At 54.3% G+C, this 24,221-nt stretch overlaps 1 protein-coding gene across 3 annotated transcripts in view; it reads left to right on the top strand.

Annotated features, from left to right (window-relative positions):
• The window catches only part of KLHL26 (kelch like family member 26), a 29,528-nt gene extending 5,792 nt beyond the window's left edge, over window positions 1-23,736 (top strand). The window contains exons 2-4 of one of the 3 annotated variants that reach the window (XM_079773017.1): window positions 17,975-18,157; window positions 20,194-21,664; window positions 22,980-23,736. In XM_079773017.1, coding sequence (XP_079629143.1) covers window positions 17,975-18,157; window positions 20,194-21,664; window positions 22,980-23,069 — 1,744 coding nt within the window. In that variant the 3' untranslated portion in view covers window positions 23,070-23,736. Of the gene's footprint in view, window positions 1-17,974; window positions 18,158-20,193 lie in introns of all 3 variants that reach the window. The other 2 variants (XM_079773016.1, XM_079773015.1) reach the window with 2 other exon arrangements.
• The last annotated feature ends 485 nt before the right edge of the window (window positions 23,737-24,221 follow it).

Here is a 24,221-nt window from a genome sequence, read left to right as displayed (position 1 = left end):
ATTCCATGTAATGTTTCAGAGGTTCCTCTACATTGTAGCATGTATCAGTATTCCATTCTTTTTATAGCTGCATAATATTCCATAGTGTGGACATACCACATTTTGTTTATCCATTCACCAGCTGATGACATTGGAGTTGGACCCACCTTTTGGCTATTTTGGATAGTGCTGCTATGAACATGCATATTTAAGTTTTTGTGTGAACCCCCGTGTTCATTTCTTTGAGCTCGATACCAGGAGCAAAATTGCTGGATCATATGGCTGGATCCTGTATCCTTGATCACATCATCACCACTCAACACTGCTTGGTCTATTTATTAGTGGAGATGCCTTGATGGTGGGGACCATGTCTTATATGTCTAGAACACAGGCTACACAGAGGAAATAAGTGTTCAAGAAATATGGCCAGGTAGGGAGGGATGGATAGGGTGTGGAAAAGCTCTCTAGGGCTTGCAGTTGGCAGGGAAGTCTCATCTATGGACAGGTTGGTCCATAGCCTTTTTGGGGAGACTTGTGGGACTGCTGGGGGCAGGAGTTGGCTGGCCTTGTCTGGAAGCCTGCTTTTTCAGTCTGCCAGGAGGTGTCTGCATCTGCCTTTTTGTCCCATGAAGGTTTTGCCATTTGGCCTGGGGTGGGGGCAGTTCCTGTCTTCCCCTTGGCCCTTCTAGCAGTCCCACAACTTGAGAAACTGTCCTCAAGGGACTGTGCTCCCCACCACCCCTAGTATTATATAACTTGTTTGTTCCAACTTCTCTTTTCTGCAACCAAGGGGGGGAAATGAAAGAGAAAAGCTTATTCTCTTTCCTTCCTGTCTCCAGGGATCAACAAAAAACCCGTTGCCTAGTAGAGATGGTCGTTAATGACTGAGCCGAACCTCCGGGATAGATGAAGCATGGCTGCCTCAGCCAGGGCCTGAGGAAGGGAGGTGGAGACTGGCTGCAGGCTCACTCACACAAAAGACACTTGTCCTCTAGTGGGATCCCTCCCAGCTCCACCTTCGGCCCTCGGTGAGGTTCAGGTTCTTGGAGGAAGAAGAGGTTTGAAGCCGTGCAGGGTGTTAGGGGGAGGAGGTACTCTCCAGGGAGTTGAACCTCCCCAGCTAAAATTCCATCGCTATGAGGTACCTAGCTGGCTGAGTTCCAGGGGAGCCTTTTCTCCACGGAGGCTCTTCAGACGTTGGGCCTTTGGCATCCTCACTCCTTGGCCCATCTTCCCTAAAGGTGTCTGGATGGGGCCCAGACTTACTGACTCACACTGCTCCTGAGGGTGAAGTGAGGGTATCTGGGTGAGGGACATGTCGCCCACAGGTGTTTCCTTGGGAAGGTGTGCCCAGGACACAGTGTGAGTGGGTTTGGCACAGTTCAGCTGAAGTGTCTGCTCCTGGGTTGGTGGCCTTGGTTTGTTTGAATTTTCCTAACAAACCATCTCTGACTGCACCCTAGCTTGTGTCCACTAAGCCTTGAGGTTCTGGAAGAGTCCAGTCCCCCAATGCCTGTGCAAATAACTGGAGGATGAGAAGGTTCTTGTTGCTTTGGACTCATCCTCTTTTTCAGTTGGCCCTTTAGACATCGGGACTCCACTATTTCTCTTGGGAATTCTGGTGGTTTCAGGGGCCTCATCACACCCACATGTCTGTGGTCCCTCCTTCCACGAGTAGGACAGCCCTACATACTCATTGTGTGCCTTGGGCATATCTACACACCTCTATGCATTAGATTCCTCATCTGGAAAGTGGACCTCAGACCCACAGGGCAGGGTAGCTTGAAGAAGTGAGCTAGGGTGAGGGTGTGCTCAGAGGGTGCCCAGCACTTTGAATGTGCATGTGTTGATGCAAAGGTAGCGACATTGCCCTGGGGCCCTGATGATGTCAGTGTTCTGTCCACTGTGCCTGTGTGGGCTGTGAGAGGGTCATGGGGTGTTGGCAGGTCAGTGTGGCAGGTGGGGGAAAGAGAAAGTTGGTGCCTTTGTCAATTTGGGTTGCTGAAATAGAATACTGTAGACTGGATGGCTTATAAACAACAGAAATTTATTGAAGTTTGGAAGCTAGAAGTTCGAGATCAAGATGTCTGGTGAGGCCACTCCTGATTCATAAATGGTGTATTCTCACTGTTTCCTCACATGGTGGAAGGGTCTAGGAGCTCTCTAGGGTCCCTTTATTTTTTTTATTTTTATTGATTTCAGAGAGGAAGGGGGAGGGAGAGAGCGATAGAAACATCCACGATGAGAGAGAATCACCGGTTGGCCGCCTCCTGCACACCCCCTACTGGGGATCGAGCCCGCAACCCGGGCATGTGCTCCCAACTGGAATCGAACCCCGGACCCCTCAGTCCACAGGCTGACGCTCTATCCACTGAGCCAAACCGGCCAGGGTTCTGGGGTCCCTTTAATGAGGTCACTAATCTCATTCACAAGGGCTCTACCCTCATGACCCTTCCCAAAGGCCACACTGTCTGACACCATTACATTAGAGGTTAGGTTTCAACATACGTGTTTTGGGGAGATACAAACATTCAGTCTGTGGCAATTGGCCTGAGCAGTTGGGAGGACGATGGCATCATTAGTCGGTGGCCACGAGAGGGACAGTAGCAGGGCAGTGGGAAAATGGACCATGTCAAGTCTTAGCTGCTTCTGCAACATGAGAGCAGAAGTCACTGTGAGAGCCTGGCACTCTGGAACAGTGTGGGCACAAGTTGGGTAGGTCTTGGCCGAGTATTGGGATGGGGGCAGTTGAGCCTGAGATAAGCTGGAGGGAGCCCTGGGCTGGTGGTGCTGGGGGGTCAGACCATGCTGTTCGTCCCTCCTCAGGGAGTGAGGTGCCCCGTTCTTCACCTCTGCCAGCAGAGTCCCGGCAGGGTCCAATGAACTCATGATGTGAAATTGCTCTGAAAACTCCACACTTTGCTCTGAATTGATCAGGGTGCTCTGAATTGATTGTCTCACAGCTGGACTGCTTCCACATGGTAGCTGCTACCCCCTGGGGACGCCTTCTTCTTGTTGTCCATAGTAACTGGGGTAGAAAAGTTTTATTAGCTTTGCTATCATTGTGCTATCTCCAGGGAGCCCACCCGGTGTATCATTCACTTTCTTTAACAGCAGTTATTTTTGATTACCTATCCGCAGGGGAGAGTTCAGCAAGGCCAGGGTATAGGTTTTGTGCCTGCATTCTCACCGAGCGCACCCCCCCCCCCAACACTTTAAAAGTGGGGCTTCTCTGCACTCCCTCCCTTTGGTCTTAGGGCATGTTTCAGATTTGGGGTTGATGACCCTGGAGAAGGAGAACGGAAGTGGGAGAAGGAGGGAGAGGGAGAAGCGGAACGGCCCAGATAAAAACAATTAGTCAACATGTGGATGAACTCATGACATCTTGCTCTTCTTCTGGTGGTTGTTACATGCCTCTTGTGTGCCTACCACTGTGTTTGGTGCTGGGCTTGCTACGAAAGGAGGGCGGGAAACAGTTGGGTCCTGCCCTTGGGGCTCCTATGTGCCAGCAAGGAGTTCGTGAAACAGTGGTGCAGTCATTGCCCCATGGTTGCCATGAATGATTCTGAGGCCAAGTTGGCGGTTCCTGCCTTCTTAGAAAGGTTCTGAGAGCCTCCTCAAGAATAAGGTTTGTGTCATATGATGTATCAGCTCAAGCGAAGGGGGTCGAGTGACTTGGATAGTTCTGGGTGCTGGCAAGGGGTGTGTGCAAGTTCTGAAGGTGGAGGAGACAGGCTTTTCAGGGGTCTGGAGTCAGAGCTGGAGTGGGTGGGAAGAATGAGGTGGGAGACTGGAGGTGCAGGATTTGGGTGAGGGGACACACAGGTCAGATTTGTGTTTTGGAAGGATCCCTTTGGCAGGGGAGGAGGGGGCCTGGACCAAAGTTGGGACTGTGGAGAGGGCATAGGTTTGGGGAAGATTTGAGGTTGAACTTGTGCAATGTGCTGACCAGTGGTGGCAGCCAGACAGGGGTCATCTGCTCTCAGGATCCAGGAGTGCATGCTGGGGGAGGATTTGTGAGTAGGTGGGTGGGCAGGGGAGGACCAGCCCTCACTGGACCTGAGAGGCTGTGCTGCCTGCCAGCATCCGATAGAGAGCTGGGAGGTAGACATTCTACCTCCAAGTCTCACTGGCTGCCTGTTCCAGAAAGCCCTCATGCCTCTCCTTGGTCAAGAACCTCGGGTCTTCCAGCCAGCAGGTCCTGGTCCTAGGAATGTCCCTCCTCAAGGAAAAGCCCTTGTCGCTGCAGGAGATCTCCCCAGTTTGATTCCACTTGCAATGGCCTCTGAACCTCTCACTCCTATTTGCTCTCTCCTCTCTGTTGGCCACATCCTGGTCCGGCCCCTTTTTCCACCTCCTCCTCCTGCAGGCTCTGTGCCACTGTCTCCCCATTCTAACTGGTGGGAGACTGCTCATTGTTCCCCCATCTGACACCTGCCAGGGCTTCCTCAATCTCAGAACAAAATCAGCTTCTCCATGTGACCCCCTCAGCCCACCCGCCAGGCCCCCTAGCTTCCATCACCCTGCCCTCCTCTTGGGCCAGCACCCCTCCTGGGCCATTGGCCCAGCTCACACTGGAGTGTCCTGTCTCAGCTTTTTGCACACCCCCAGTGTTGCCTCCTGGTTCCTGGCTCATCCATCTGTTCACACGCCCCATTCCCACCACAGCCCACTGCCCGCCTCTGCTTTGTGTTCACGGAACATTCTCTGTGCTTAGGACTTGTGCCCCCCAAAATGTGTGCTCCTCGAGGGCAGGGCTTCATCGTGGAGGCTCTGATTCCATCTAGCAAATACTCCACACATAGTCTGCTATGGGTTTGCCAGGGTTGCTAGCCTGACCGAGAGGCTTCTGGAACAGTCCTAGCCAGGTGAGGGGCACCCTCCTCCTCCTCCCTTTATTTCATGGGAGGATCTGGATAGAAAAACAGATTCCCAGGCGTGTTGTCAGTGAATCAGACCTGTTCACTGGCTTCTCTCCTATTTGAGAGAAGCCAGTGAGCAGTACCTTTTGGCAGGTGTGCTTTGTGTAAGATCTTAATGCTCTGTGTTGAACACGGAAACAGCTGGCTGCTCTCCCTGTCCAGCTGCCTGCAGTGGGAAATGGGGGCCACCTTCCAGGTCCCTACTAGCAGACCCCCTTCCTTTTGTGGTAGCGCTAGCAGCTGTGCAGATGAGCTTTTAACACTTGTTTAACCCTGGGTCTCCAGTCCCTTCTTTCTCCCCTTCCCGACCTGTCCCTGGTCTCTGCAGAGGGCTGCTCAGGATGCAGAGGACAGATCCTCCCTAGCATTCTTCCTCTGCAGAACAGGTTTCAGAGAAGATCCAGGGTGATTTTAGACCGCTCGCCAAGCAGCTCAGGGCTAATCTTTCCTATGAGCCACCTTGCCACACATGGAAATACTGTGATTCCGGAGGAAGTAACCAGCACCTTTGGGGAACCTCAGAGCTTTCCTGTGAGTGAAGCAGCTTCTGGAATTGAACATGCTCAGCTTGGAGGAAATCTTGAGGGGTGGACCATGGGGCTTTTAAAGCCTCGAGGGTGGTTACCCAGTCCAGGTCCAAGATGTTTCCTGACACCACAACTGCAAAATTCCACAGGGGTCAAAGACTGACTGGACCAGGGAGTGGGCTGAGCTAGATATCCGGAGAGCTCTCCTCTCAACGGGGTGTTAGGAGTTGAAGCAGTCTGCCAAAGGAAGCAGGAATGGAGCCGTGATCACCCAGAATCTTCTGTAACTGGAGCTAAGAGTGACGCATTCTCTCAAGGAATGGTTCAGGGCGTGGCAAGGTGCCCATAAGGTGACAGGCATGTATGGGAGCCCCAACGAAGACCCCAAGGCAGCTTCCATTTGGAAAACTTCCAGGACTAAAGTTGTAGTGAGGTCTGGGGTGGGGAGGGGGGATGGTCCCAGGAGGGCATCTCTTGCTTTCTCTCTTCTCCTTCTCTCTCCTCTTCTTTGTCACAAAAGGGGATAATTGGAGCCCTGTGTCTAAGGTAGGGCTGTTGGGAGTTCACAAATGTTTATGCTGCATGTGAGTCACTTGCAGAAGCAATGGGTAGTGTTTTCCTTGTCGAGGCTGATGGCATGGACTGCCTCGCAGCTCCAACCTTAGGCATGCTTCCAGCATTTTAGCATTTAGAGTTGCTGAACTTTCGCAGTGGGGGGCGCGGGTAGCTTGTTGACCTTTACCAGGGAGCCTGCTGTCTCATTGCAGGCAGGCGGGGCTCAGGCTGAGTATGGCCACCACCTACTCACCCAGAGATCGCCCAGTGTGGCTTCCTCGCCCCCCTCCCAATCCCAGGCTAGGAAGCCTGTGTGCAGTGCTGGAAGAGGTGGCAGCTGGAGAATTGTTAACTCCACAGTGGTTTTTCCAGAGGCTCATCTGGAATGTGGTGGTCAGGAGGCCAGGATCTGAGGCTTCTGACATTGAAGGCCCTCTTTGGTTATAAGCACCAGAAACTCAACTCAATGCCTTCAATAGAAAAATAAAAGTTCATTGTTCACATTGAAAAAAGTTTAGGGAGGAATTCAGTTTTAGGTCTCTTCAGGGCTCAGATGATTCTCCTGGAATCTGACTCCCATTTCTCAGCTCTGCTTTCCCTCTTGACTGGGCAAGGTGACCCCACCTTGCTCCCCACTATCCCAGAATCCCCAGAGGAAGGCGAATCTCCATTCTGGTGGGTCTAGAAAAAGTCTCAAGGAAGGCTCGGATTGGATTGGATGATTCAAAACCCCATTCATTGTGCCTGGGAGCCTGGGAGGCTCTGGTTGGCCAGGCTGAGTCATGAGTCTTTTCTTTCAGCCCAGGGATGGGGGTCTCCTGATCCCTACCACTCGGGCTGAGAGTGAAGACTAGAAGGTTCCCTGAGGAAAACGGGGACCTTATCAGAAGATGGGAGGGATGTTGGTACCTCCTAAAATGAAGATGTTCATGACAGATCCCTACTTATGCCTAAATTTGTGCTGCTGTTGGAAGGGCCTGGCTGAGCTATCCCCACAGCTGTGTCTGCCTGTGTCTGGCCTGGCACCACTGGGCATGAACACATGCCATATCACTTGGCAGAACCATCCCTTTCAGGGCCTCAACACCTGTCCTGCCAGGGGAGGCAGCTGGGCTGGGCCCTGAGACACTGGAATTTGGCAGTGTTAGAATGTCACTGGGTTTTTGAATGGTGTTCTGGGGCCGTGCAGTCATGCACATACTTGCCTGATTTGTAGAGTGAAGGGGTTTTGCTCATTCAGGTGGCTTTGTTTCCAAGCCCAGTGAAGTAGGGATAATGTGGGGGGATGGGCTGATACTGGGATCGGCTTTGAGTCAGTGGGTGGGAACGGAACAGGCAAAGCCTTGGCCTGAGACCTGCTCACTACTCTGCCCCTGCTACTCATGGCATGGGGCGGGGGGGGGGGGGGGGGCTGCTGGGCTTTGTGGGGCAAGGGAGGCTGTGAGAGATCTGGCTGGACTGTGAGGGCAAGGGAGACCATGGGCGACCTGCTTCAAGAAGGCTTGGAAGAGCTGGGGGACTTGGGAGTGCAGCATAAGGAGGAGGGTTAGAGGGCAGGAGGAGTTGGCCCTTCAACATGGGGCACAGCATGAGCAAATTGTGGAGGTCAGATGTCCCAGAGGAAATTTTGCTGAGGGCTTCCTGGTTGAGCCCAAAGGATAACATACCCAATTACAGGACTTGGACCAGGAGGGTGCATGGAGGGAGTGAACAGAGCAGGTATGTGTAGCAGAGATTTGTAGGGAATAGAGATGGGAGTCAAGCTCTAGCCAGTGCTACCCACCCCCCATTACCTCACCCATCCATTTACCCGCCTATCCACCAGTTCCACCTATCCACCCATCCACCCACCCACCCACCCATCCATCCATCCATCCATCCATCCATCCATCCATCCATCCATCCATCCCATGCAGCATCCAGTTGATAAGTGTGACTGAGCTCTGAGCACATTTTGGGCATGGTGCCTGGCACAGGAACTCAGCAGGAGATAGAATCCATCTTACCTTGCCCTGGTGAGGCTCCTGTTTCAGCCTTGGGGAGATAGGCTGGGAACAGACAGGTGGTGTGCCAGACAGAGCAATGAGTTGGGAAAACAAATAGAGCCAGGCTGGGGATCTGAGAGGCCTGAGAGGAGGGGGGGTATGGCTCTCCCTGAATGACCCACCAGAGTGGGGCAATCTCCCATATAGCAGCTGGAGGATTAGTGGGCTAATCTATAACCTTGTCGTGGCCGTCACCCAGGAACCACGTCCTGCCTTTCCTGCTGTACAGCTCCACGTCCACTTTGTGGCTTGGCACCCCTAGATAGCGGTCTCAGTGATCATGGGGTCTCCCCACCTGGGGCTACAGAGAAAGACTGACACCAGCCAGGCCTCTTGTGTGCTGTGTGGCCTTGGACCTCTCCGTGCCTAAATGCCCTGTCTGTAAGAAGGATGATAGTGGTGTTCCCTTTGCCAGACTGCCCACTGAGAGGTAAGCTGGGAGCCAGGTCTGCACCACCCAGCCCATAGCTCTATATGGAGTGGGTTCTCACCAGGACAGGGAGGGATGGGGACTGTGGAAGCAGAAAGCTTACTGCTGCCAAGGGACGTTGGGTTTGGGTGTCCTTTTCCTTCTTCCTAGCCTTGAGAAGTGGCCAGAGTTGGGCAGGTCTGGGAATGGTAGGTGCTGCCTACGTGGTCCTCCTGTCCATAGTAGTAGCTAGATCCCCACTTGTCCTGGGCTCCCAGGGGCATCAGTAAGAGGCTGGGGTGAGGACTCAGAGCCCGAACTGGTCTTGGCCCAGTTTGAGGGGCACTGGGCTCACAATGGCCCATGGGAGGCTATGGAGAGCAACAGGGTCTTTGGAAGGGGGGTGACAGGGTCTGATGTCATGCCCTTCTCCTGGCAGGAGGGTGGATGGTAACTGCAGAGCACTCCCCTGTGACCCAGTGAGTATTGGGGGAGCATGGGGGTTTGTGCTGTTTGTCCCATCAAGTCACAGAAGGGCAGGACGATTGAGCTGACAGGACCTATCTGGAGTGGAACCAGCACTGAGTAGGGCCACTCTGCCAGGCTCTGTGCATTAGGGATCTTAGGCAGGCCTAGGGCAGGGTGTCATTGTGGGGCTGGTGACACCCAGGCTGGGCAGGATGGGAGCAGCTTTTCTCACCTCTAGAGTCCTCAAGAGGATTCATGAAGGCTCTTTCAAGGTGAATGTGGTTCCAGAACCTACCTGTCTGCCCCACCACCTTCCCCAGCCTCAGCCTGCCTGGTGTTATGTGGGGCCCTCAGGAGGTGCCAGCCCTAGGTATGGGCAGGTTGCACAGTACTTCCTTCTGGGCACTCCCTGACACCCCCTCTCTTCTGTCACCCTGTCACTGCTTGGCAGGCACAGATAGGCAGAAATAAGGCCATACAAGTAGATGAAGTCTCCAGATGGTGAACCATGAGGAAGACTAGGGGATGTGTGGGTGTGTGGCCTGGAGTTATTTTTCAGGGCTCAGAGAGGGGGATTCTGTGGGTGATGTGTTCCCAGGGTAGGCTTAGAGTGGGTCTGGCCATGTCCATAGCCTTCGGCTCTTGGAGGAAGCAGGGCAAGTTCTAGGGTGTGGACTAGGCTCTGCCTCCACCTGGTGGCCTGGCACTCCTGCCCTCCCTGGACACACACACATCCACCCACAGGGTGTACAGATTGGCATGGTGCTGGCAGCCTGTTTTAAGTTGTCACAGAAAATATCGGAGAATAACCAGCATGATGACCAGGAGGGAGAAATAAACAACTGCTGATGCTGTAGAGAGAGTCCAGGGCTTGGAGGACCTGGGATCTGGGGCCCTGGCTGGGTTTTCCTCTCTCTCTCTGGGTCTCTATCCCCCTTCTCTCTGGGTTTCTGATCCCCCCACATTCCCCCTCTCCCTGGTCTCTGTCCCCCTTTTTCTTGGACTCTGTTCCCTCTGGGTCTCCATCAGTGGATTGATGCCCTGGCCTTCTGGGACACTACTGTGGGAACCTTTATCTGCTTCTGGCTCTGAGCTTTTCTCTGCTCCCCCTGCCCCCTCACCTCCCCCTGTAAGCCCAGGGATCAAGCCCTGCCAAAGAACTGCAGGCATCTCTGAAGGAGCTGCCCCTTATCTGTACGGATGGCCCCAGAATGGGCTTGCTGCCCCTTGAGGGTGAGGGGGGCAGAGCAGTCCCAAGAGAGAGAGATGCTGACATGAGTGGGGGCTGTGAGCCAGAGCAAGGTGCCAAATCCTGGAGACTGTCCTTGGGCTGTGAGCATAGCTCTCCAAGCTGTGCAATATTGTAACCATGGTAACAGTGGCTGGGCTGTCTGCCTCTGTGGGGCATGTGAGACCCTGGCTTTGTTGCACCTCTTACCCACGGAGCTGCGGTCCCAGGAGCCAGCCATGGCCTTGGCAGAGCCAGTAGGCTACATTGTAGTGAGCAAGTATGGGGCCATGCTGGGCCTTGGTCTCCCACTGAAGGGGATACTTGTTGCACCGTCTTCCTGTGCTGGTAGGGAATTCATGAGGTTGTCTATGAAGAACCACTTGCAGTAGGTGCTTAGTTAGTAAGCCTATCTTGTGAAGATGAACCTGAAGAGGGGGTTGGAGCGGGAAGTCACAGAAGTTTCCAGTATGGCTAGACAGGAGGTGGGGGAGGGAGATATGTGAAATAGAGCGGAGAAGTGGACCAGCAGGCTGCCAGAGCTTTATCAGGGCTCTAGAGTCCAATTCCCCCTCTCTGAGCCTCTGTCCCCCTCTTTCTCTGGGTCTCTGTCCCCTTCTTTCTCTGAGCCTCTGTCCCCCTCTTTCTCTGGGTCTCTGTCCCCCTTTCTCTCTGTGTCTCTATCCACCTCTCTCTGTGTCTCTATCCTCCTCTCTCTCTCTGGAACTCTGTTCCTCTCTCTCTGGTTCTCTTCCTTCTGTCTCTGGGTCTCTGTCCCCCTTTCTGGGTCTCTGCCCCCTGAAGTGCAGTATCTTCCCTGCTGATGCTCCTGGGACTTTGGGTGGAGTGGCTGAACTCCCTGGTACAGCGTCAGCCGGGGTACGAGCCAACCAGCTGCGCTGCGCTGCTGTGCTCCTTGGAGCCACATGGACAATAAAACCAAAATTGGCTTTGAAAGTGGAAGTGCTCTCCCTTTTGAGGGGAAGTGAGGGAATTTGCATGTCAGAACAGTATGTTAAAGGGGCAATACCGGCAGACTCTGTTCTGGCCTGAGCTTTGGGCTCCATGTGGGGGTGGGAAAGGATTTTACAAAACCCCAAAGAAATGTTTCCATGAAATTCCTGTTGTTGCTTTTTCCTTTTTTTCTTTCTTTCTTTTTTTTTTTTTTTGACATTCCAATGAAAAGAACTGTTCCGGGGCTTTGGAGATCTCCTGTAGGGTTGGGAAACTGACCACGGAGACCAGGGCCAGCAGTGGGCAAGGACAGGAGGAGAGTTTCCACCTCCACCATGGGGCCCTGTCACCCTGTGGCTCTGTACTTCCTGTGGCCTCTCCCCATTAGACCGTCCTGCCCTGGGCTGGGTCTCCTCATAGCAGAACCTGAGGCAGCCTGTAGTATATTCATGGGGTGACCCCATGAAGGACTGGTACCAGTAGGGAACTGGTGACAATGTGGACAATAGGCTCAGTGGCTGGGGTTCCCTGAGAGATTATGGGTATCCTGCCATGTGGTGGTCCTTCTGGGGGCATTTACTCCACCCAGTCCCATGGGCCATCAGCCCCTGTGCAGGGGAAGCCCCAAGGGAAGCAGAGGCCATGTTCCCATGCCTAGCGCAGGCCTGGGCCCGGCCAGAGGTTCCCAATGAGTGCTGGAGGAAGGGGAGGCACCAGCACAGGAGTAGGGGATCAGGACAATCCCAAGCACAGGCCAAGTCTGTGGGGGCATGTGCAGCCCCTCAGAGTCCAGATCCGGGCAGAGAGTCATCCAGGACAGCAGTGAGCAGCCTCCAGAGACACTCTGACCAGCTGCTGACGCACTGGCTCCGATGACTCAGTGCTAGTGACCATGCTCGGGTGGCTGTCTAGAGACTCCGACTGGCCCAGGAAGGCGGCAGCAGCCTTCCTGGAGGAGGCCTATAGTCCCGCCACAGCGGCCACCCCCTGTCTGGCTGGCCTGAGTAATGGGTCCTTGCTTTAGTCATTGGTCCCAGGCCTCAGCTCTCCCTCCTCCTCCTGCCCACCTCTGCCCAGCCATGCCTGCTTCTTTGTCCAGTCTGGGACTTTGGCCTCTGCTGGCTTCCTCCCTCCCTCCCTGAGCTCCCCAGAGGCTGTGAGATGTGTGAGGGGTAGTGCAGGGGCTTCAGGGACAGTTGTCCCGTCTTTGAGACGGGAGGAAGGAAACAGCTTGTGCGGTGCTGGGAGCCTTGCCCAGCACGAGGAGGATGTGTACGCAGAAAGTGGTTGTTTCTCACTCTGGTTATAGCTCGGCCCACACCCTGTAGGCAGCAGCCCAGTGGGCTTGGTTGGGGTTCCAACCTGGGTATCCTAACTCCCATATATGAACATTTTAGCTGCCTCTATGCTCAGCTGAAGGGCAGACCCTATCAGAAGGCACCATAATTCTTTGTACCTCCTTGAAGGACATTTAGCTCGTTTCCCATCTTTAGCCCCCAGGAATGGTATGTGGGGAATATTCTCACTCATCTCTTGCACATGTGAGTATACCTCAGCTAAATCCCAGAAGTAGATTTGCTAGTAAGAGGATATGTGAGACACTGGGAACAGGCATGAGTGTCTGCTGTGAGGTAACCTGATGAATCTGCCCACCTGAGGGGTAAAGCCAGTCCCTTGGTGAGCAGGTCTTTCTAGCCAGCTGTGCTTTCTTTCCTATAAACCATCAGCCCACATCATTTGTACATTTTTTTCTGTGAGGTTTCTAGTTTTGTATTGATTTCTTGGGGCTCTTTACATATGGAGGACCATATATGTTCAGGGACAGAGCAGCTCCACAATAAAGTTGCCCTTGATGTGATATCTTCTCGTGAAAATGTGAATGTGCATATCAGTCCTTGGGCTTAGGGGAAACACAAGAAGTTCTCCTGCCCTGCCCCAAAGTCTCCAAGAAAAAAAGAGACTATCTGAAACCAAATTAGCAAAACGTACAGAATCTGCGAGGCAAGGTGTCCACAGAGAGGCCAGCCTGGCTCAATGGGCATCTACCATGTGCCAGTGCTCTGTGGGTGGTTCCAGGCTTTAAGTTCCCAAGTGCATGACCATGTTCTGTGGCTCCCAGGTGGCTTTTAAGGGTAGTGGCAGGTTACAGTCCCCCACTGAGCCTTGCCACCTCCCTAGCCCAAAGGGAAGCTGGGAGAAGTAGGTGGTGTGTGGTCCATCACTTCCCAGGAGGTGATGGGAGTCTCACCACAGCCCTGGGACATCTGTGCTCCTGCCTGCCCCATTTGACAGTCAAGAAACAAAGACCTGGGGACCAGGGAATGTGTCTGAGTCACACAGCTGGCTGATGACAGGGTAGGGATCAGAATTCTCCCTCTGCTTCTCACATCGGATATCAGAGCCTGGCGAGGTGAGGTCTGTGGTACAGCCTGGGCAGGTTTCCTGGAGGAGTGGGTCTCACTGATCTGCACCTCCCAGCCTTTGGGTCCTTGCCTGACCCCCAGACACTCCACTCAGGGCTAGGCTCTGGGTTTGGGCTTTAGGGGGTCCTGGTGATGAATGCGACATACTGGTGCTTGGACCTGTTGAGTCCAAGTCTGCTCCTGGGAGGGGGGCTCCAAGGGGTCACACCAGCTGTCCTGACCTCTCAGGTCACTGTGCTGCACAGAGAAGGTGGTTCACCAGCCCAGGCTAGAGGAGCTGGAGGGACAGAGGGGCTGTGGAAGTGGGGACAGGCAGCTCAGCATGCCTTTGCTGCAGGCAGGGCCCCAGGCAAGGCTGCCAGGAAGGCCCTCTGTGGCGGCAGGGACCAAGGCCCAGCACCCAGGACACAGCCAAGCTCTTACCCCTCTAGGGAGAGGCCCCATGGCCATCACTGTCTAAGCGCAAGGGTAGCAGGGCTGGGAAGGGAAGCCAGGGCACCCCCACTTTCTGGCCACTGTATCTTTCTTCCCCGCTCCTCTCCCTTCTCTCTGGGGCACCCACCGCTGCAGTGTGAAGCAGTTCTTTGGTCTCAGTTCCTAGGGCATGCGCCCATTGAGGACAAGGTCACTCCTTGTTCATGCTGTGTCCTTCCACCCATGGGAAAAGGTCTAGGGGCTGACAAAGCCAGTGTATGTGTGTGTGTGTGGGGGGGGGGGGGATGGGGCGGGGAGGAGTAGGATGGACCTGAATGTCTTAGGGGTCCTTGGAGGCTTGTGTGGGACATGGCCTTGGCTGAGGTAGTCCAGAGGCCTGTCAGAGGGTGTAAGCAAGAGGACACAGTGAGACCCCATTCCTGGAGATGTCTTGGCAGTGGCTGTACTATGGAGAGCAGCCCTGGCTGGGGATTGGGGAAGAATGGGGGCAAGGGGTGGTGCACTTTGAGGCTCTTTGACTCCTGAGAGTTCATGAACCAATGGCATTCTGTTCATAATCTTTAGGACGTGGGTCCATTGTGGGGTCTTGGGAAACTGACAGAGCAGAGACTGGCCAGTCAGGAAGGGTGGGCTGGATGCCGTGGCTCCAGCTGCTCTGTGTCAGGGAGAGGAAGGGCCGAGTGAGGTGGGCATCCCCCCTACATGGTAGGGAGAGGCAACTGGGCCAAGCTAGAGACTCAGGATCCTCCTAAGCCCCTTTTCTTCCTTTCCTCCATGGCCTTCAGGAGGGCTGCACACCCAGCCTCCCAGGCACACCAGGCCCCACAGCATTGACAGCCCAGACAGCTAGGGCTGGGCTCCAAATCATGCACCTGGGCTTCCCATGGGTGGGACACCTTTCTACCAAGTGCAAGCTGTGCCCCTCCTCTCATGTTCCTTGTACCCCAGCCATGTCCCCACGCCTTCGGGACCCTTGTAACCCATCTGCCCATGGTTAGCCCTCCTCCTCTCCTAAGGCTCTCTGGAAGGACGCTGAGGTGGGTGGCTTGTGTGAGGTTGGCAGCAACCGCATGGATCCAGCACAACTACATGCCCTGTGCTTGGCGTCAGTCCTTTTACCCCCTGGAGTGCTTTGGGAGCTGGTTGACAATGGGGCCCAGGGGCCTTCTTTCCTCTCCTGCTTTTTTGGGAAGACTGGTGCCCACATTTCAGGCCCTCACTTGTGGGCAGGTGTCAGTCCCAGGGAATGGGAAAGCAAGTTTCAGAGAGCCTGAGGCTGGGAAGGTAGGCTGGACCTGGGCTGGGGAAGTCCTGGGTTATTGAAGCACTGAGGCCTGACCCTGGAGGTGATGGCATTGTCTGCTCCTGTGGTGTCTGGAGGATGAAGTGATGTATTGGTGCCTCCAAACCATCCATTCACTGATACATTCTACTAAAGTTTTCTGAGATGAAGCAGCAAAGGGGACATGCACGGGAGTGGGGGGATTGCGGGGGAGGCAATGGAGAGCCTCCTCATACACTCTGAGGTGCTGGGTTTCATGCAAGGTTTTAGGTAGGACCTGAGAAGGTTCAGATGCCCTTTGATGATTCTGTTTTGGGGTTGTTGTTTGTTTTTTTGTTTGAATATATTTGTATTGATTTCAGAGAGGAAGGGAGAGGGAGAGAGAGACAGAAACATCAATGATGAGAGAGAATCACTGATCAGCTGCCTCCTGGAGGCCCCCTACTGGGAATTGAGCCTCCAACCCAGGCATGTACCCCCGACCGGAATTGAACCTGGGACCCTTCAGTCCGCAGGCCGACGCTCTATCCACCGAGCCAAACCAGCCAGGGCTGTTGTTTGTTTTTGAGGTGAAATTCACATAATATAAAAACCATCATTTTAAAGTGAACAATTCAGTGGCATTTAGTATATTTACAATGTTGTGCAACCATCATCTCCATCTAGTTCCAGAATACTTTATCTTCCCAAAGGGAACCCTGTCCCCATTAGCAGTCATTCCGCATTTCCCCTTACCATCCCCAGACAACCCCTAATCTGGTTTCTGTCTCTATGAATTTGCCTGTTTTGGGCATTTCATATAAATGTGATCATACAACATGTGGCCTTTTGTGACTGGCTTCTTTCACTGAGCATCATATTTTTCATCTTGGTCAACATTGTAGCGTGAATCAGCTTCATTCCTTCTTAATATTCAATTGTGTGCACATACCACATTTTATTTATCTACTCATTCGTTGATGGGCATTTGGGTTATTTTCACCACTTTCCTTTTCAAAACTTAAAAAAAAATTCTAAAATGGTCTTTGCCTTCTGAATCCTCATTTGGAGGTACAGGAATCTCTTGTCCCCATCCCCCCAGCAGCTGCCTCCATAGGTAAATCCATCTTCTTACAGCAGATATTCTTGGTTTTGTGGCTTCCCCACAATTTGCTCTGTTTATCCTGCATTGGCCAGGAGGTGACAGGAAGATCCCATGCGGCCTGCTGCTTCCCTGAACAGGTTCAGATTCTGCTCTATCCTCTCACAGCTCTGGGGCAATGGATAAGCTGCTCAGCCTGCTTCTGTCCCTAGAAGATGGGACTGATGGACCTTTCCCCTTGACTGGGCAGCCAAAGAGTGTAGCCCACAGCCAAATTCTTCTGAAAACGGCCAGGGTGACATTGTGGTCATGTGGCTGCCTTTCCCCATAGTGCTGGGCACAAGAGGTATGCTGGGCAGGTGTCAGAGCGGCTGGGCTTTGAAGGCTGGGCCCTTCTGGAGGTGGCACTCTCCCCCCCCCCCCCCCATCCCGTGAGAGGCTGACCTGAGGCACCCGTGTTCTCAGGGCCTAGCACTCCTGAGAAGTTGCAGGTCAAGTTCCTCCTCCATGCTCACATGGGCTCTGTACCAGCACCCAGCATCTTAATCCCACCCTCTGTAGAGGAGAGATAAGTGTACCCATGGGGGCAGCTTGCTGGGGCTTAGGGGACAGTGGTCACTCAGAGAGTGCAGCATTCAGGAGACACGTTTAGAATAAAAAATAATGGAATAGAGTTTTTAAAAGGAGCGGTTGGAAGCAACCCAACTGTCCATAGATAGTTGAAGGGATAAAGAAATTGTGCATTCATACATGCACACAGTGGAATAGTACTCGGCCATAAAAAGGAGTGAAGCACTGATACATGCTACAATGTAGATGAACCTTGAAACATGATACCGAGTGAGAGAAGCCAGACACAAAAGCCACAAAAGACCACGTGTTGTCTGATTCAATTTATATGAAATGTCCAGAACAGGCAAACTAATCCAGAAAGTGGATTAGTGGTTGACAGGGGATGGGAAAGGGGGATGAGTGAAGCGGGGATAGGGAGTGACTGCTAATGGGGATGGGGTTTCTTTCTGGGATGATGGAAATGTTCTGGAACTAGATAGAGGTGGTAGTTGCACAATATTGTGAATATACTAAATGCCACTGAATTGTACATGTCAAATGGTGAACTGTATGTTAATGTGAATCTGACTTTAATTAAAAAAAGAGAACAGGGCACGTGCCTGGCCAGTGTGGCTCAGTGGTTGAACGTTGACCTATGAACCAGGAGGTCATGGTTCTATTCCTGGTCAGGGCACATGCCTGGATTGTAGGCTCGATCCCCAGTAGGGGGCGTGCAGGAGACAGCCGATTAATGATTCTCTCTCATCATTGATGTTTCTCTCTCCCTCTCTGAAATCAATAAAAATATATATATTTTTAAAAGAGGGACATGTGGTTTCCTCAGGTCCTGTCTGAAACTCTGCCCGTATCATAGGCAGAAAATGGCAGTTTCTGGCCTGAGTGGTGGCAGGGCTTGGCCAGGTTTCTACTCTACTGCCAAGGCTCAGTGGTTAGGTGGCAGTCAGGACACAGGTCTTGTTTCTACTTCTCTGGGGCGGATTCTGGTGATTTACCCCATGCCTGGGGCAGCTTCAGAGCCTGGGCGAGCTGCCCAGGATCCCCGGGCTGAGGCCCTGAGGCCTCTGAGCCTGACACCCACCCTGTTCTCCCATAGCATGGCTGATAAGAATGGAGCTCTCAAGTGCACCTTCTCTGCACCCTGCCATAGCACCAGCCTCCTGCAGGGCCTGGCCACACTTCGATCCCAGGGCCAGCTCCTGGACGTTGTGCTCACAGTCAACAGAGAGACCTTCCATGCACACAAGGTGGTCCTGGCTGCCTGCAGCGACTACTTCAGGTGAGCACAGGCCTGGGGGATGGGCTGGAGCGTGCAGATTCTTCTGAGAGGGGCAAGTTCAACTCTAGCTACAGAGGGATGGCATTGAGGGAAGGTGGCTGGTGTTGGCCCAACATTCAGTAAACCTACCACTTTTCCCAGGTTTGCAACTTACGCAGACTTTTTAGGGACATTACACAGGCCAGTAGAACATACCTGGGGGACAGAGTGGCCTGTGGGCACCCAATTAGCAGTTTCTGTCCTGAGGGGTGGCAGGGCTTGGCCAGGTTTCTGCTGTGTCTTTGACACCTGTGTGAGCTGGCCTCAGAATCCAGCAGGGACTGGCACATGTCCCTGCCCTTGTGATGCCTGTACTCAGGCCGAAGGACAGGAGGGACTCCCAGGCGGTGGCCCCTAGTTTGCCAGGCTCTGTTGCAATCCCCATGTGACAGGCGAGACCTTGCCGAGTGTCTGGGTCAGTCTGCTGCGAAGACCCTTTCCTAAAAGTGGCATCCTGGGGGTGATTCTCTGACCCTGCTTTGCCAGTGGTGACTGAGGCGCTGCTGCGACCGTGTCAGAGTCCCAGCCCAGGTGCGCACCACAGGCGGCACACTCCGAGGCGAGGTGTCAGCCCAGTGTGCCCCCGGCTGCCCGCCCTGCGGGCTCAATGAGGCCCTTCTGGGGAGCTGGAGAAACCAAGCCATCTGGGGCGCCGCTTCTATTTTTATTCTGGATTTGGGGACGGGCGGGCCGCCCCAGCCAGAAATGCCCTTTAAAGGCTCCTTTGCGCTGGCACTGCAGCGGCAAGGCCTTAAAAGGCAAAGCTCCCTCCCGTCGCAATGACTGTTTCTGCCTTCGACAGGCCGATGGGACTCTCGGGGACAAGAAGGGGTAGGGCCCTGGGGCTGGCAGAGCGCTGCTCCTGGAAGCGATATGGCACTGCTTTGTGGAGTGCTGGGCGGTTGTTCGTTGATGGTCCCAAGGCAGCATCAAGCTCAGCCGTTCCTGCTCAGGGGCCTAAGCCTGGCCCATACTAGCGTAGTGACTGGGTGACAAGCATTCGTTAGGCAAATGGCCAACGGAAGTTCCCTTCCATCAGTCATCCGTTATGTTTATGATGTATGTTGATGGCAGTCACAATTATGATGAAAGACCAGCTCACCCTCTGAGAGGAGCCTCTTATGCAATATCTTTTAGAACCTCCCATGAACTTCTAGCAGGCACTGGGATTCTTATCCCTTTTCCTGGAAGGGCCCCTCCTGAAGGCTGGGGGTGGGGGGGTGCTAAGACCCAGGTCCTGTGCCGCAGAGTAGGACAGCCTAGCCTAGCTGACGGACCTGGGGCCATTCACGAGGAGCATGGGGGGGGGGGGTGTCTTACAGCAGGCTGAGACTCCTGTGGATCATTTTCAGGGGCTCCCCTGACTACCCGGACCTTTCTCTGGACATATCAGTGACCCCAGTGGGGGGCCCCAATAGGCACTCCAACCAGAGACCCTTATCCCCTTCCCATCCCTGTGTGACAGCAGCTGAGATTCAGGCAGGGGAAGGTGGAGCCACCTGTTCAGGTGAGTGTGCTGGGGAAGTTCTGGACTCTGTGAACCATGATGTGTATTCCCTTGGAGTCCCCACTATATTTCCTGAGCTCACTGAGGAACTGGTCTTCATGGCTGGGCACTGATATGGGGTTGGAAACTTTCCCCCAGAGCCAAAGCCAAGGTTTGGTTTCCTGCACAGCCACATCGCCATGCCATGAGCGGGAGGGGGCGGGGGAGGGAGTTGGCCCCCAGCCTCAGAACCAGCCTACCCCAGTGCTGCATACATCTGGGTGAGGTTGGGCAGGGCCCCACAAGAGAGGCAGAGAGTGCTGTTGGTAGGAAGATGCATGGCTTGGGGTGGATTGAAAAACCTTTTTTTTTTGCGTGTTTTTAATGCATACCTGGCCTGCTTTCCCCTGGTGGGCAAATACCTGCTTGCAGTGCCTCGGGGCCAGGCCATCCCAGTGGCCACAATGTCTATTGGTGCCCTGAACCCACATGCTGTGTTTCTGACCCTCAGGGCCATGTTCACAGGCGGCATGAGGGAGGCAAGCCAGGACATCATTGAACTGAAGGGCTTGTCAGCGCGTGGCCTGCGGCACATCATTGACTTCGCCTACAGTGCCGAGGTGACGCTGGACCTGGACTGTGTGCAGGATGTGCTGGGCGCAGCTGTGTTCCTGCAGATGCTACCAGTGGTGGAGCTGTGTGAGGAGTTCCTCAAGGCTGCCATGAGCGTGGAGACCTGCCTGCACATTGGTCACATGGCCACCACCTTCAGCCTGGCCTCACTCAAAGAGTCGGTGGATGCCTTCACCTTCCGGCATTTCTTGCAGATCGCTGCGGAAGATGATTTCCTGCAGCTGCCGCTGGAGCGCCTCGTCTTCTTCCTGCAGAGCAACCGCCTACAGAGCTGTGCCGAGATCGACCTGTTCCGAGCTGCTGTCCGCTGGCTGCAGCATGACCCTGCCCGGCGGCCACGCGCCAGCCATGTGCTCTGCCATATCCGTTTCCCACTCATGCACTCGTCTGACTTGGTGGATAGTGTGCAGACGCTGGACCTCATGGTGGAGGACGTGCTATGCCGCCAGTACCTGCTGGAGGCCTTCAACTACCAGGTGCTGCCTTTTCGGCAGCACGAGATGCAGTCCCCGCGCACGATTGTGCGCTCTGATGTGCCCTCGCTGGTGGCCTTCGGTGGCACACCCTATACTGACAGTGACCATGCTGTCAGTAGCAAAGTGTACCAGCTGCCTGAGCCAGGAGCCTGTCACTTCCGCGAGCTCACAGAGATGGAGGTGGGCTGCAGCCACACATGTGTGGCTGTGCTGGACAACTTCGTGTATGTGGCCGGGGGCCAGCACCTGCAGTACCGCAGTGGTGAGGGTGCAGTGGATGCCTGCTACCGCTACGACCCTCACCTGAACCGATGGCTGCGCCTGCAGGCCATGCAGGAGAGCCGCATCCAGTTCCAGCTGAACGTGCTGTGTGGCATGGTCTATGCCACGGGTGGCCGCAACCGGGCCGGCAGTCTGGCTTCAGTTGAGAGATACTGCCCACGGCGCAACGAGTGGGGCTATGCCTGCTCGTTGAAGCGCCGCACCTGGGGCCACGCAGGTGCCTCGGCCGGGGGTCGCCTTTACATCTCAGGTGGCTATGGCATCTCAGTGGAGGACAAGAAGGCACTGCACTGCTATGACCCGGCAGTCGACCAGTGGGAGTTCAAGGCACCCATGAGCGAACCCCGTGTGTTGCATGCCATGGTGGGTGCTGGTGGCCGCATTTACGCCCTGGGTGGCCGCATGGACCATATGGACCGCTGCTTTGACGTGCTAGCTGTAGAGTACTATGTACCCGAAACAGACCAGTGGACCAGCGTGAGCCCCATGAGGGCCGGCCAGTCAGAGGCCGGCTGCTGCCTGCTGGACAGAAAAATTTATGTTGTTGGGGGCTATAACTGGCGCCTCAACAATGTGACAGGCATTGTACAGGTATACAACACCGAGACAGATGAATGGGAACGTGACCTGCACTTTCCTGAGTCTTTTGCAGGCATTGCCTGTGCCCCGGTCCTGCTGCCCCGGGCTGGAAGCAGGAGGTAGCTCCCGGGATGCCCTCCCCCCACCACACACACACATGACCTGGCTGCATGCTGTTCTTGCCAGGGGTTTGGCGAGCACGTGTCCTATAGAGAACCTTGGGCCCCCTCCCCGTGGGCTGGATGTATAGACCCGTTGTGTTGATAAGACTCCTTCCTAGGGTCCTTCCTTCCCAAAGCAGATCTTGGCTCTCTGCCTGCCCAGGGAGCCTGCCAGTGAGGAGGCCGATATGTTGTGGCAGAAAACTTGAGCCTGAGGCAGTTTCCTCATCTGCACAGGCTCCTCACTCATGGGTTGGAATAGTGGGTCTCTTTGGGGTATTGTTATGCCCCACTTCTCCCATCCCTCAGTCCAGCAGTCTCAGATGTTCAAATGCAGGCTCATTCGTGTCAATCCAAATTCATAGTATGCCACTCTCCCCATCCCAAGTTTCTTGCCCAAATTTCTTGCGCATATGTATTTTGTTTGCTTGTTTTTGTTAATCCTCACCCAAGGATATTTTTTCCATTGATTTTTAGAGAGTGGAAGGGAGGGAGGAGAGAGAGAGAGGGAGAAACATTGATGTGAGAGAGACACATCAATTGGTTGTCTCTCGCGTGTGCCCCAACCAGGGCTAGGAAACGAACCTGCAATCCAGGTATGTGCCCTTAACCGGGAACCGAACCCACAACCTTTTGGTGCATGGGCTGATGCTCTAACCACTGAGCAATTCTGGCCAGGGCACACACATGTATTTTTAAATTAGAGGCCCATTGCATGAAGGGGAGTGTCCCTCAGCTGTGCCTGTGCCCCGTGGTCAGGGCCTATCGGGGCTTTCCTTCCCCTGGCTGCTGCAGCTGGCCCCGCCCCTCCGCTGCCACTGCTTGCCATCTGTGGCGCTGCCCCCCACTTCCTCCTCCCTTCTCCCCATCACCCTTCGTCTCCCTCTGCAGGCGACAAGCATGGGGTGCGATCTATCTCGCTTGGCTGGCCTGGGCCTCCCTTTGTGGGACTCTGTGATTGATGGTTCTGCAGAGGGGGGCCCCGCCCACCCACCGCAGCGCTGCAGGCCAAGTGGCCTGAGCCTCCCTCTGCCCCCTCCCCCCGACCAATCGCATTGCACCCGCCTTGGCTGGCCTGGCACCAGTGCGTGTCAAAGCCCGGAAAGTCGCCCGGACTGTCGTTCTGCTGTTCGGTTGATTTGCATATTACGCTTTTATTATTATAGATAACTGCACCCCACTTCTCTGGAGCTGGAGGGGCTCTGAAGCACCCAACTTGGATTGATGACCAGAGGACAGTTCTGTCTCCCCAATAGCCTAAGCTGCTGGATGGGAGAGGGCCGCACAGGAGGGTTCAGTGTGTGTTCCTGTCCTGTCCTTGGTCTGACCACCTCCGGGTGTTTGCTCATTCGCTTTCAGGAGGAGAAACCACAGCTTCCAGAGCTGGTCCTCATGGATGTCGGGCCTTCCACCGGGCACTGAGCCCCATGGGGGCCCTGAGGAGCACCGGGCTGATATGTCCCTGTCCCAAGATGAAGGAGGATCCTGCTTTAGGATCCCAGTGCACCTGCACTCCGCAGGTCTGTTCAGGGTTTTCATTTCATCCGCTCTCCAGCCCCGCACTCCCTGTGTCCTGTGTTCAGGGTGAATGAAGTGCCACCTGGCCAAGGCTACCAGCTGGAGTCAGTAGGCAGGAGCCTCTCTTCAAGGGCTTCATGGCATCTCCAGCCACATTTGTTTTGGTCTCTAAATCTTTTTATTGTTGTTCCATTTTGCTTTTTTTTTAAGAGGCCAGCACCGCTGCCTTATAAATGGGATTTATACCCTTGGGGCAACTTAAAGTGTCTCTTCTGCTGCTAACAGACGATTGATGTCATGTTTCTGTGACCCACTCGCTGTGTAAAGAATTAACCTCATACCTTAGCAGACGTCGTCTCCTAATATTTTCCTTGTATTTAATAAAAATGTTATGGTGAAAAGATGGAGCAGGCCCAGTGCCGAGTTTGTGGAGCCTGATAGGTCACAGATTCCTCCTGTCCTCTGTGCATTTGGGGCCCCCTCTCCCACCTCACCCTTTCCCATCCTTGCAGAAGAGCTGGCAAAGGTCCAGTCTTTAGCTCAGGGATGTGAGTGAGGGCAGCAGGAAGTGGGGCCGGTTCTTCTACTGGATGCTGGGAAGACAGAGGGCAAACTTCCTGGCCTCCGGCAACTCTCCAGGCTGTTCTATGTGCCTGGTGGTCTGGCCCCCTGCCACCAACCAGCCTTCAGTCCTAACAGGTTCTGTCTCCATCTGCTCAGTTCTGGGGTGCAAGATCGGGTGGCTGTGGAGCCCCTCTCCCCAGAGGCTGCAATGCAGAAGAGAAAGGGCAGGCCTAAAGAAAGCATGAAGTCATTACGCTTCCATAGGGGCCCAAGAGCTCCACGAGTTGCCCCAGTCCTTGCTTTTGTGGCAGCCTCACTGTGAATGG

The sequence above is a fragment of the Cnephaeus nilssonii genome (assembly GCF_951640355.1).
Source record: "Cnephaeus nilssonii genome assembly, chromosome: 5".
NCBI classification, from domain to species: domain Eukaryota; kingdom Metazoa; phylum Chordata; class Mammalia; order Chiroptera; family Vespertilionidae; genus Cnephaeus; species Cnephaeus nilssonii.
The sequence above is the reverse complement of the archived record's forward strand: the minus strand, read 5'-3'. Positions and strand labels throughout refer to the sequence as shown.